This window comes from Aythya ferina, assembly GCF_964211825.1.
Source record: "Aythya ferina genome assembly, chromosome: 2".
Lineage (NCBI taxonomy): Eukaryota > Metazoa > Chordata > Aves > Anseriformes > Anatidae > Aythya > Aythya ferina.
In genome coordinates, this window is record NC_140297.1 from 148,006,367 (window position 1) to 148,019,813 (window position 13,447).

General features: G+C 43.5%; 1 protein-coding gene across 4 annotated transcripts in view; it reads left to right on the forward strand.

The window, feature by feature from the left end:
* The first annotated feature begins 2,757 nt into the window (after positions 1–2,757).
* COL14A1 (collagen type XIV alpha 1 chain) overlaps positions 2,758–13,447 on the forward strand; it is a 125,361-nt gene continuing 114,671 nt past the window's right edge. For all 4 annotated transcript variants that reach the window (XM_084507421.1, XM_084507423.1, XM_084507422.1 and 1 more), the window contains exons 1-3: positions 2,758–2,843; positions 6,424–6,539; positions 12,107–12,223. In XM_084507421.1, coding sequence (XP_084363547.1) covers positions 6,458–6,539; positions 12,107–12,223 — 199 coding nt within the window. In that variant the 5' untranslated portion in view covers positions 2,758–2,843; positions 6,424–6,457. The remainder of the gene's footprint in view (positions 2,844–6,423; positions 6,540–12,106; positions 12,224–13,447) is intronic.

The following is a 13,447-nucleotide window of genomic DNA, read 5'->3' on the forward strand; positions in this document are numbered from 1 at the left end:
ACAGAGGATCATTAATTAAAGTAATTCTTCCCTGCAGCCACCAAAGATATCTATTATATTGGTTTCTGTTTAGATCCCACAAATTCTGCTGACAGTGATTCATTACTTGGTTCACTTGTACAATTACTCAGTCCAGTTCACTCTGAGCTCACCAGTCTGTGTTAATTATGATCTTTTTTGCACTTGAGTTGGATTAGTGGAATTGTTTCCAGCTGTGTTTTCAATATAATTCCCAAGTAATCCTACTGATATAAATTTTGTGGAATCTATACTAGCCTAGCAAAGGATGGTCATTCTCTTGTTGGTTTGTATACTTTTAAAACACAGCAGCTATTAATTCTTGTTGCTCTTTTTGAAATCACAAAGGCTTGGCCAAGTCAAAACAGTGAAAAGTAAATCCATGGCACCGAGCCACAGGTAGTAAATTTCTTCTGAAACTTTTTTTTTTTTTTTTCCAAAAAGAAGACAAGAAGGAAATATAGGTAAATCATTTGCACATTAATATTGTGCAAATGTCACCACTGTGATCTTACTGTATTTCTTAATATATTTCCAGATGTGCAGCATATATGAGCTCTTTCAAAGAAGCATTATACTTTAATGTTTAGCTTTAACTTTTGAAAAACATGAGCTCTTCCTTATAATTGTGCAAGGAGTTCTATGGTGCTTTCCAGAGCAAGCTGAGTAAAGCTCAATGGTAACAAGCAGGATATACTCTACAAGGTGAACAAGTGGTGTAAAAAATAATATTGTAAATCAGGAAAATTAAACTGATACAAGAAAAATCAGCAGAGTTACCTTTGAAAGCACATACTTTGCAAAAATGTAAAATATTAATTTAGTTCCTGATGCAAATTGCTGAGTCAAAATTAGATTATTAATTCATGTGAAGGCTGCAGTGTGCTCAGAATCTACTTGCTGGTCAGTGAAATCTAGGACTTTTCAGTGTAGCTCCCTGGCTAGATGGAGCCACAGGATGGTGCTCATGCACTTTGCATACTACAGTACAAATACATGGAAGGAAAAAAAAAAAAAAAAAAAAAAAAAAAGACAGAGAGGGAGCCAGACTCTCCCTTTGGCAGGCTGTTCCTTGTCATGCCCTGAAATACACGAGCCAGCACGCCGTCATGGATTAGGCTGATTTATCTCCCTGCTTTTACAAAGTCTTCAAGGGTATTGCAAACAGACTTATCCATCTACGTCCTTGTGTTCTGATGACTATTATTTAGCTAAGTACATAAATTAGGGACTGAAAAGGTATAAAATGTGTCACATTTAGCATCAATGAGCTGAACATTTTATGGCTTCAGAGGAATCATTGCCCTGTAAGCTACTCTCTTCTTGGCTGGTACAAAGCATTAGCCATTGCACACACCTGGCAGTACTGCAGAACAACATCTAGGAATGCTTTTTAACATTTGCTATATGAAACAACAGGACTTAAAGTATCTTTAAAGCTTACACACTTCTGTAGTTTCCATAGAAAGATGTCTGTGCAAGGTGACTTTGGACAAGAGTCTGCAGGACTGGGAACCCTACCCAGCCACAGAAGGTCCTGCTTTATGGAGTTTAGACACAGTCGCCTCCCTGAGACTTACGGTGTTCCCCTTACTTCAAAAGGAGTCCTACTTATGTGAACAAAGCAATGCACGTCTCTCTTTTCACTTCTGCCTCTTGTTTCTTAGCTGCAGTCCTTCAGTGATTTAATTTGTAATTTTATACAGATGATCAGGCACATTGAAATGAGTATTTTCACTCTCCTCTTAAATTCTAGGGACTTACAAACTTCATGAGTAGTAGCCTTAATTGTAAATTCAGTAGGGTATACTGTGAGGTAAACCAAATTTGTGTATGAATGCAGGTTCTGCAGTTCCTCTTCCCCATTGCTGTGTCTACATAGATGGCAAAAATGCACACGTGTACTACAGCGCTTTTAATCAAGGTTTATGCCAAGCCAGACAAGCACTGGAACACTTTATTATAAATATTTCCCTGATTAATCATCCATCAGTGCAATAACCAGCACTGGGGGAATAGCATTCCTAGCCACACTGTGGGGCAGGCACCTTCTAAATCATTGATAACAAAGCGAACAAGCAACTGTGGGAGGAGGAGAGGGAGTTAAGAGGGAGCAGGACCAGGAGAAGGGGGGTGCACCAGAGAAGTGGGGTGCACCAGGGTGCTGTCAGAAGAATGGGGGTGCGGCAGAGAAGTGGGGTGCTGACAGGAGAAAGGGGGTGCTGACAGGAGAAGCGGGGGGGGTGCTCCAGAGAAGCGGGGTGATGACAGAAGAAGTGGGGTGCTGACAGGAGAACTGGTGTGCCCCAGAGAAGCGGGGTGCTTACAGGAGAAAGGGGGTGCTGACAGGAGAAGTGGGGTGCTGGTAGGTGAACTGGGGTGCACCAGGAGAACCAAAGTGCACCAGAAAAGCGGGGTGCACTAGGAGAACTGGGGTGCTGACAGGAGAAGCGGGCTGCACTAGAGGGTCATGATGCTGACAGGAGAAGCGGGGTACACCAGAGAACCGGGGTGCTGTGAGGGGAGAAGCGGGGTGCCGTGAGGCGAGGCGAGGCGCAGCCCGGCCCCTCCCGGCCCCTCCCGCACCTGGCCGCACCCTCCCGCCGCAGCGCAGGGGCCCGGGGGCGGGGGCTGGCCGGCGGGCCCGGTGCTCGCCTCTTTTCCCCCCTTCTTTCCACCTTCAGCTCTATAACTGCCCGCCTCCTCTCCCTGCCCTCCCTCCTCGTCGGATGCGGCGCTGCGAGGGGAAGAGCAGCCGGAGGGGAGCGGCGCGGCGCAGCAGCACCCCCAGCCCCAGCCCCGGCCGCCCGCCGCTGCCCGCCCAGGTCGGTGCTGCCCCGGGAGGGATGGGGAGAGGCAGGCAGGGGCTGGCTCCGAGGTCCCGGGGGGCTCTGAGCCCGGAACAGCTTCACCGGGCACAGGGTGGGGGGTGTCCCGCAGCCACCTGTGGGGACAGCCCCGGGGAAGGGCGGTGGGGACCGGAGCGGAGCCGCAGGGAGCGGGCGAGGCTGTTGGGTGCAGGGGACAGAAGTGTCGAGCCTGAGGGGAAGATCCTTAAAAACTGCAGAAGCCGTACTTTTAAGGATAATTAGAATTTATTAAAAGAAAACGCACTTAAAGTTGAGGGTCCGGCTGGGCACATCCTCCCTCAGCGGCCCCAGGGAGGTCTCTTCCCCCCGGTTCCCCCGTCCCGGTGGGCGCTGAGGGGACTTCGCCCGGGTCCCCTGGGGGTCCCGTCCCCCCTCCCCAACTCGGTGGGGACAACTGCCCCCCTTTTTGAACAGAAAAGGGGAAATGTCGCCTTAAAACGGGCACTGCTGAGGGTGCTGTGAGAAGCGGGGTGCCACCCGAGAGCCCTCTGCTGCCCTGGGGCTGCTCCCACTCCTCCTTGTGGGACGTCGATCTGAGAAACTTGGGTCACACTGCACCCTAATAAGCCACCACGATATGGGTTATAAATCCTTTGGTGCCTCACCGAGGCTGTGGTGTGGCAGGGTGGCTCTAAGCACTGCAGTGGGAGATGTTACAGCTGGCCAGGTGTGTGAAGGCGCTGCAGCTTTGGGCAGGTTTCCTCAGGGCTGAGCTCCTTGGTCCTCGAGATCTGTTCCTTGGCTGAGCCTCTTGGGCTCTGCTCCTTGGTTGAGTTTAACTGGCACCCAGAAACACGGCGCTCCTCTGGAGGGTCTTGCCTCGAGCAGGGTGGCCATATAACAAGTTTAGAGTGCCTCAAAGGCAGGTCCTTCCCCCAGGAGGTGGCTTGTGTGGATGCTGCGGGCAGCCTACGGTGTGTAAACCTTCCCCTTCCTGGGACAGGAGACGAGGCCACCACAGCAGCGAGTGCCTGTGGAGCAGCAGGGGTCGGCTCATCAGCTGGGCTCTTGGTGTGGAAGGGGAGCCTGGAGCTGGGTCTCTGCTGCCAGAGATATTCAGTTGGAGAGCTGTTCCACCAAATAGTGGAGAAATACATAAAAAGCAGGGGGAATGGGATGGCTTTTCTGATTCCCTGATGGTGTCAGCCACAAGGTGGCTGCAGACTCGTGGTTGCCTCTGTGTGCCTTTCCTCCTGGAGCAAACCCTGAGGTGCTGGTCTTTGCAGAAGTCAGCTTGTGCCTAGGCTGTGTTTTATCCTGTATCAGTTATGTTTCTGTCAATAAATCATACCTTCTTCGTGTGATTGCTGTTCTCTAAAATGAGCGGGTGAGAGTGTTCCTACACAGCATTGCGTGTCAGTTAGTATTTATAGCCCTTATGTGGGAGGAGGGTTTATATCAAAACTAGCAAACGGGGAGCTGAGCGACCACTGTGAGTGGCTATTTTAATATCTGAGTTATTATATGGAAAGAATCTCACACATAGTGGTGACTGAAGTGAAGAATGAGTCGTGTATTGTCCTTTGAAGAGGACAATGCTTCAGGTTGTATTCCTGAGGTGAGGAGAAACTTTGATACACGAAGTTGCACAAGGGATGCTGTTCAGGACTTAGCTCTCTTTGTTTTCCCTGTTGCCTGTCACTAGGCAACTGCCTGCTGATGCTGGCTCATCTGGATCCAGTCCTTGGATGCTCGACTCCTTATGTTTGTGTATTAGAAAGCCTGGGCACTTGGCTTGGGTTTTTGAATTCTATCTGGAGGATGCACCCTAAGATCTGGGCATAGCTATACCTCAGTTTTGGATGCATGGTTTTGTTGTTAGATATTTCTCTCTGTCTTGAGAGATCCATGCTGTAAGAGGTGGATTCAAAATGTGTATCTGAGTAGAGTGAAACTTGTTGATAATTTGACTGAAACTTAGGTAACTTTCTGTGGGGATAGAACCTCAAATGATGAAGCCACCTGTATATTTTGAGGTGGAATATTAAATATCCGTGATTGGGATTTGTGACATTAGAAACACCAAGGACTGGGATAACTATGGTAAATTGTAAATACCTTTTACAAGAGAGAAGGAGATGTAGGGTTATCCTCTCATCTGTTCAATGAGGTACGTCAGTCTGCCTTTTGTATTATTAGATAGTGGCTGGACCATTTGCATTACGCCTTCCTCAGAAGACATTGAAAACAGGAAAGGTAAATTAAGTGGTGGTATCCTGTGGATATTAGAGAAAATGACTTGGAAGGTAAAGGGGAGGGACTTGCAAAGCAGAAATATGTAAACCAAAGTTTACCAAAGTAAACCTTCAAATGCTGTCTTTAACAAAATTAATTCTCCAGTAAAATACTAACAGGAGAGGGCAGCAAAAATTCTTCTTCCTAGCCCAGAAAATTGACCAAAACTAGTGCAGTAAAGTTGAGTGATAGGTAAACATTTAAAAGCATGATGTCATGAAGATGATGAGTCTTGAGAGGTGCTTCTATGTACGTTGAGTAACTCTACTGGCCAATATTAATAGCCAAGTCCAGATAAAGAATTTTGTACTGTTTTTAACCTAGTTTCTTGGGCAGATAAACTACCCCACCTGGAACTTGAACTTTGGCACCTGAGTTGCTTCTGGTAACCCTGTCAGCTCACCTAGAACTGCCTTCAGTGTTCATACAGTGCTGCACTCTGAAGTTCTGATGCTTCTAATGGATTAAGTTAGATGTTTTTGACCATGGAATTGCCCACAGATAAAATTAGTACTTAGCTGACACCCTGTATGCCTCTGACTTGTTTGCTTCGGTCACTGTGCCAGATAGTACAACAGAGAGCTCAGAATAAGCTCAATAAGATAAAAATAGGAAACAGAGGATGTTGAGAGGAGGACTTGCATTTCCTCAGAACAAATTTTGCCTTTTTTGACAGTTGATGTGCAAAATTGCTCAGTTGAACTGACCAGGGAATGAGTTCACTGGGGAGATGAAGTATGCATATTTGATGTTTTATGGTAGGCTTGCAGGACACTTCTCATTTAATTTTAATTGCTGAGTCATGAAATAAATGACTTAATATCCCTTTTTGGATTCTTTCTAGATATAAAGTAGATAGCGGTTAAAGTCCTACTTTATCTAGAGATTCAGAATTCTCTACCACAGGTGCCTTGGTAAGGTGTTTGCAATGCTGGATTCTGTAGAGATACCCATTTTGCCTTGTTATGCATAGCAAACTCTACTTCCAATGCTAATGTATGCTATGCAATGATTAATACTCTTCTGGTTACATGGGACCAATTTCTAGAACTGTTCAGAGCCTTGAACGTGCTTCTTTGTCCTTCTCAACTAAAATATGGTTTGTTTATAAACTGCTTCCAGGATGAAATCTTAGCTCCACTGATGTCCATGGCAAACTCCTAGTAGTTTTTTTTTTTTTTTTTTTTTTTTTTTTTTTTTTTTTTCCCCAATGGAATCCAGATTTTGCTCACACTTTAATGAAAAGTGTTTACTTTAGATTTACAAATTTAATAAATATTTCTGTTCTGTGTGTTTTCAGGCTCACTGATACTGTGTTCATCAAGGGGAAAAAGATGCATTGTTGGTATGAGGTACAGAGCTGCATTCTCTTGGCATTTTTAGCAGCTTACTCCATCAGTGACGCCCAGGGCCAAGGTAAGTGCTAAGTAAGAAGATGGAGTTTTTCACTAGATCACTCTGATGTGCAGAAATAGACTTATTCCAAATGCAAGTGTTACTTTCCTCGTACTAGGTTGCTGACCCAGTATTACTGAAATGATGCAGTTTTGTTGTTGATTTCTGGGAGCGAAGAACTACATGCTCATGTGTGCTTTTTGAACCATGTATTTCAAATAGCATAAATCATTCTTTTTGCAAGTTCAGGTGTCTCAAAATGAATTTTACAGGACATTTTTTACTTTTATTTACCTGAAAGTACTGATTAGAAATTGCTGTGATTGCCCCCTATGTAATCAAGGAAGTTTGAAGTACCAGCCTTGGTATTAACCTTGTATGGAATATACTGTTTTTTCTTTGTTGGAACAGTAGCTCATGTAACACTTAGATCATACAGTATTACACAGTACTGGTAAATGTCACAGACTACTTCTGCAGGTTTTTTTTTCTTTTAATCTCCTTTGTGGATATTAAAAAATCCTGCTGAGATTGTTAAGCTTACATACTTGCTGGATCAGATGGACAGTGGTATGATTCTCGAGGAAATTTATCATACTGCTTGGGGAAGGAGGGAGGAAAAATGCCAGCAAGTTTTTATGATTCCTGAAGAAGGACATTTTTCTCAACATTATGTTTATTTAATCCCTTTGATATGAGGTTGCCTAGGCATAACTGGGAGCAGAATGTGATCCTGGGGCTCTTCTAAAGGCTCTTGTGTAATGCATTATTCATGAGCACACTCAGACTGGTGTCAACGTGAGGCTTTCTGACTTGTAAAAGCGAGCAGCCGCGCTGTCCAGTCCGCGTGGCACTCAAGTGCTGGGGAAGCATCTTGGCTTGGACGTTTGGGCATCTGCAAGTGTTTCACAAGGCTCTCCCAGAACTTAGGGACACAAGTTAGCAGCAATACTTACTGTGGGTGATGTGAGGTGAACGAAGAAATACGTGTTCCCAATGTTCAACACATCAGTTCTGGTCAGAAACGAGGGCCAGAATGTTTGTGACTTAATGAGCCAATAAAGCAAAGCATATGGTCAGTCCCCTGTCTGTGCAGTTCAGTCCTACTACATATGGTTAAGATTTGCACAGCAGGACTGGGGGGAGAGGTTCATCCACAGTTGTGTGCAATTCCATGCACTTGGAAAAGCGTACTCTTCCCCCCTACTTTTTTTTTTTTTTTAAGCTTTGATTTAATCTGTCATTTGTAAGGGAGAAAACTCTCAAACTATTAATACAATGAGAAGAAGGTCAGAGAGAGTTTTTCCACAATCAACACACCAGCAACAAGCTAGAGTTGGTGTACTTGCTGAATAAAGAACAATACTTCCCTTGTTCTTACACTCTTTCAGCAAGCATCAGCTACTGCATGCTGTCAGCAGCTAGATACTAAGCTAAGTGGACTGTTGCCTTGGCCTAACATGACTGTGCTGTTACTGAAAGAGGTGATGTGAAGTCTAATCTCTTTTCACAGAATAAAAGTATCTCTTGCTACACTTGAATTAGTAAGATGCTTCTCAAATACTTTCATAAGGTTGCCACCCCTTGCAGTAAACTCTTCATACGGCTGGCCAACTGTCTACAATGTTATACAGCACTAACAAAGTTTGTCTGTTTTACGAAGTTGTACACTCTGTCGAGGTGTAGGAAGAGCTGGATTTAGTTCCAGCTTGTGTTTCCTTCCTTTGGCAAAGATGCTCAGTTAAAGGTGTGCAATGTGACTTCTTGGAAAGGAGAAAATGTTTGGGAGACTGAAGTGAACATGCCTGAAGCTACAACTGATTTCTTTCAACCGAGGAGTTATCTGCGCCGAGCTACGTGGTTTTATCTTGTTTATTGCTCGAATGTCTTATAGACCAAAACACCATTCAGTTTTTACTCAACAACAGTTATTCTTTCCTCACTGCTGCTTATTCCTTATCCAACATAATGTCACTTAAACAACAGCAACAAAAAAATCCGGTTTTCATCTATTTCAGTTCCTACATAGCACACAAAAAAGTGCTGGGCAAGAAAACTACTGTAGAAATTTCCATTTGTTCATAAAGCGACTTATTTTTAAGTATTTTCCTTCTATATTTAAAGATGGAAACTTGTCCTCGTGTAGCAATACTTTCCATGTGTTACTAATGTAATTGCAATGCATATTAACTTGTTCAGTTCTTTTCTTAAGACAAAAGTACATTGGAAGCCACAAGGTTTAGTTAATATCCAATTTTAGAGTATTGGATGCCTTTGAGACAGCTGCAGGTATACAGTTTATCAGTATTTTTCCTTTCCATTAAAACACCAAACAGTTCAAAACACTCTTTCCCCATTTGTCCGTGAGAATAATGTATTTGGAGTGCTGATCTATCTGGTTCCACAAACCGAAGCCTTGAAGTTGTCTTTACTGTTCTTTTCGGTGACTGCTCTAATGTTGCTGATGGCCATTCACTTTTGCATTCCTGTAGAACCACTTAACAAGCTTTAGCTACTGATTTTTATCAGTTAACTGACTCAGCTTGGATTAATTTTTTTCCCTTTCTGCAAGAAGTGAGATTTTGTTCCACAGCCAAAAAAGGTCCAAAGAAATAAAGATACCCTCTTCAGGTTGGTGAATGTGTAGTAATTCCCATCAATACTTTGTCTGTTCAAGTGTTAGATTTTTAACTTCCTTAGTTATTATATGTACTTTTCTATGCCAGAGCATTAGTCTTTGCACAACTAAGACACAGTTGAGTATCTGTCTGATGAAAAATTCTTTTTTTCCTTATGGTTAATTGCTGTGTGGGAATGTCCATTCCCCTGTGCTGTCACTTTTGATGCAAAAAGTACCCAGTGAAGATTGACTAGTTATGTAAAGACTATTCTGGCACAACTTTTCTAGTTTTTCACATTATAACTGTAGTAAACAGAACAACTTCTGGTGACTGTGTCCTTCTTTGCTTGTAAGATCTGTGATTGTTTTTTAGGGGCTCCCGAAATTTACCTAGTTGGTGATGGTGATTAGGCCAGGACTATGCTTCTTTGTTAGAAAATGCTTTCATAAATTAAGTTTGAAGTCAGATGGAGTGACAGGGGAAGGAGGAAGATGGCAGAGAAAAACTCTGAAATTCTAAGATGTGATATTTTTTTTTTTTGTCAGTCCATGTTTTTTTGGTTACGATAGCTCTCAGTTCTGCCTCTTAATCCCTGTACAAATTTACCACTTAATCCCAGTGAAATGTGTAGCATTTTGAACAATGACAGTATGCAAGCGTAAAAAGCTTATTTGCTCATTCTTAGACAAAATAAATAACGATAGGAAGTGCATATTTTGCAAACCTCTAGGTATGATTTGTCACTCTTGTTCATTCAGCACCAAGTCATGATGATTTATGTGTAGCTCAAAGACGGATTGAATCTTGAGAATGAATTAAAAGCTGTAATCCATAACTACAGTCTGCTTGGCTTTCAAAACTTTTTGCCATAGTCTCTGTCATTTTATTACAATTATAGCATGCTGAATGCTCTTGCAGAAGCCTGCCCAGGGAAATATTTTTGCAGTACAGGGGCCAAATTTTCAAAGAACTGATCTTGGATTTGCAACGATTCCTGCACATGCTCTTACTTACAGCCTCTCATCTTCTGAACTTGAGGGAGGTGACAGGCAGGGTGAAGGCTCGATCTGACAGGATTGTGCCCAGCAAACGGGGAGATGCACTGTTTGGATGTGTGCCCAGTGCTGCAAACCAGAACTATGCTGAGTATGTGAAATTGGTGTGCCACCTGCTCTCTTCACCCCTTTGCCTCTCTCCTGAGCTTGTTCTCTCAAGTCTTTGAGAGCATAGAGGTGTTGCTAAGCTTTCTTGGTGCTTGTATCCTCTCTTTTTCTGTCCCTTGGGGATTGATAGGCTGCATACAGGGAATAAATCTCTTCTATTAAACTTTACTTCTAAGCCTCAAAATATTTTTAATGTTAGATGGCATTAAAAACACCTTCAAATGTCAAAAAAAAAAAAAAAAATACAGCTTGCCTCTTTGCTTCTTTCTTCAGCAAACTCTCGGAAAAAGAAACAAGTAGGAAAAAGTAATCAATCAAGGACAGGTCTTTGGCTGCTGCTGTTGCCAGAGCTGCATTGACTGTAGCAGGGCAAATGGAGAGGCCAGAGACTCCTGGATAGCACGTTCTGCCTCTAGGCTCAGATGCTCCATATGCTGTAATCCTTAAATCTCAGAAATGCCATGAGTGCTATTGACTTATAATATGTAGTAGACCAAGAAAACATGGGCATGGGCCTAATCAACTACATTGGGCCCTGGAGCAAAGAAATTGCCACTCCTCCCACCCTCTTCAGATAACTTCCCTTCTTTCTTGGACATATCAAGAGAAACCTTAAGGCTGGTAGTGGCAGAGGCATCAAGGGACTTAAAAATTAAGGAAGAATTTCAGTGGGCTGTGAAGGTAGTGGGAAAAGGAGGGTTTAAGGTCAATGGAGTACTGTGCTAAGCTTTTTTCTTTTAACTCTTTTTATTTCTCAGCCTCTGGATAACTTCCTTGGCTGCCTTTCTCTCTAGGTCAGTTAGTTCTGTGTGGGCCCAAACCTACTGAAATGTATAAAGATTCCCATTATTTGACAGTCTTGGATCCCACAGGCTGCACAACCAGCAGCAGTGCTTCAGTTGTTTGCTGTGAAGGGGGAAGTGGCTCCCTGGGGCAGAAGAAAAATGCCATCTAGGGTATAGTCTAGGGGAATTTGCCAGTTAATGTACATGGGCACAGCATTGCTGAGCTTGCAGTAACAACCTAGGGTTGTTACCTTTTGTTCCTCTGTGTGTTACTTCCCTGAAAAGTCACATCTTTCTTCATTTCATGCTTTTATTCATCTCACCTGCTGCTTCTGTTTGAAACCTAGTTGATGGCACAAGATAAGTAGAGGTCAAACTTACTGACTGCCTCCAGATTGCCTCCTGCCTAAATCTTGCCCAGCCTGTGCACATGTCCTGGTCTTGATGAGACCAAAGCAGTGCTTGCAGCTGGGAAAGTGGGCATCCCTGAGGCTAGGTTTGCAAATTGGGCAGCTGATGTTCCCTCTGCTCTGTGCATGTCTATTTTTCCTCTTGGTTACTGCATCTTCACAAGGCTTTGAAAATTTGGCCCCAAGTTACTTTAAATGTGGGGAAACACCCACAGTAATGAGAAGTAAGGGAGGCTAGGTAACACACATTGTCAGCATAAGCAAGGAGAGCAATTTTAATTCCCCTGTATTAACAAAGAGCATTTGTATTTCCAGCTTTGCCTGCTAAACTAGAATCTTAACATCTAACCCTGTTTGTCTTTGTCCTCTGCTGTTAGGTTGTTAGTATCTTTTTGTAAAGAGATAAAAGGTATGTCTGAGGGAAGTAGTGCACCTGGGGTTGTCATTTTACAAACTAATAAACTGATGTATGTGACATTTTGAATAACTTGCATCCTTTATCATTAAAAATGTGTGTTGTCTTCCTATATGTTTATTTTAATGTTTGTTTAAAATTGATGATTGCCTTTTATTTGAGTTTAAAATGTTGTTTTCTCTCCCCACTTGCAGTGTCCCCACCAACAAGACTAAGATATAATGTAGTCACTCCTGACAGTGTACAGATCTCTTGGAAAGCCCCCAAAGGGCAATTCACTGGATATAAGCTGCTTGTCACTCCAAGTTCAGGTAAACCAAAAGCCTGTATGTTTTCTTGGAAGGTGAAATGACTGTTGTCTTCTAGACCTGGGGCCAGGAAGCTTTCCTGAGGCTAAAGTCACCCTTTAGAACCAAGGAATTGTGAGCAGCCTGTGGATAAGAGTGTTGACTGGTCAACAAAAGAGAGAAATTGGACTTGCCACAGGATTGTCCTAGGCATGGGGCTTAAAGTAGAAGGAGGTGGATATTGGATAAGCTTCATACGTCGTCCTTGGGAATTGTCACTGACCATCTGTCTTGACCTTTCTTCCAGTGGGATGTAAGGAGGCCTAGGAAAGTATTCAAGGGAGAACACAGGAACACTGTTCCAGTCAAAGATTTGAGGTGGATCTCCTTGTGTCTTCTCTCATAGTGAGCTCTCCAGAAAAGATCAATAAGGTTTCAGAAAATAAATAAATAACTAAACAAAACAAACAATTTTGAATGATGAGGCCAGAACTGGCAGCCAATGACAGAGCAGTGTGCAAGTCCATGGGGTATGATGTACCACACTTGACAGCTCCCTGCCTTAAGAGGCCAGTCAAAACAGAACAGTGGCCCTGTGTGTTTAGTGGGAGGTACCTGCAGTACTTCTGGGCAAACCAGAAGGGTGGCTTGCCCTCCTAACCAGTCACAGGGTGTCAAGGAGCACGTGAGGGATGATGCTTTACAAAAAGGCAGCCCTCAGAAGTGAAAAGAAGCAGACTGAGAAACTGGGAACAGGAGAGGGACTTCTGGGGCACTTGTCTGCCCATGGTGGGGGGGCTTCCACAAGGAACTGGGACACAGCACCTCTCACCTTGTACTCAGACTGCTGGCACTAACTTCTAATGGGCTGAGCAGCAGGCAACATGGATGGGCAGGAGAGAAAAGTATTTTCAGCAGTTTCAAGAGCTTGAAAGTAGATCTGTGGGAACAGGCAGCTCATGACATGAAGCTCAGGTAAATCCTTGTCATTTGAAGCATGGGGCTTTTCAACAGCTGGTTAAGTACTTTCCTGGGGCCTAGAGTAGCAGTGGTGTGCAAGGAGGTACGCAATGAAATGCTGCATGGCATTTATACTGCTGGAAGCTCTTTGGATCCATCTTGTTACTTCAGACCTTACACTTGTGCAGTCCATACACTCGTACAGTTTTCATACACTTGTCTTGTATATAGATAATTAAATGTATGGGGTATGGCAAATGTGCAATTGACTTAGTTTTCAATATATGT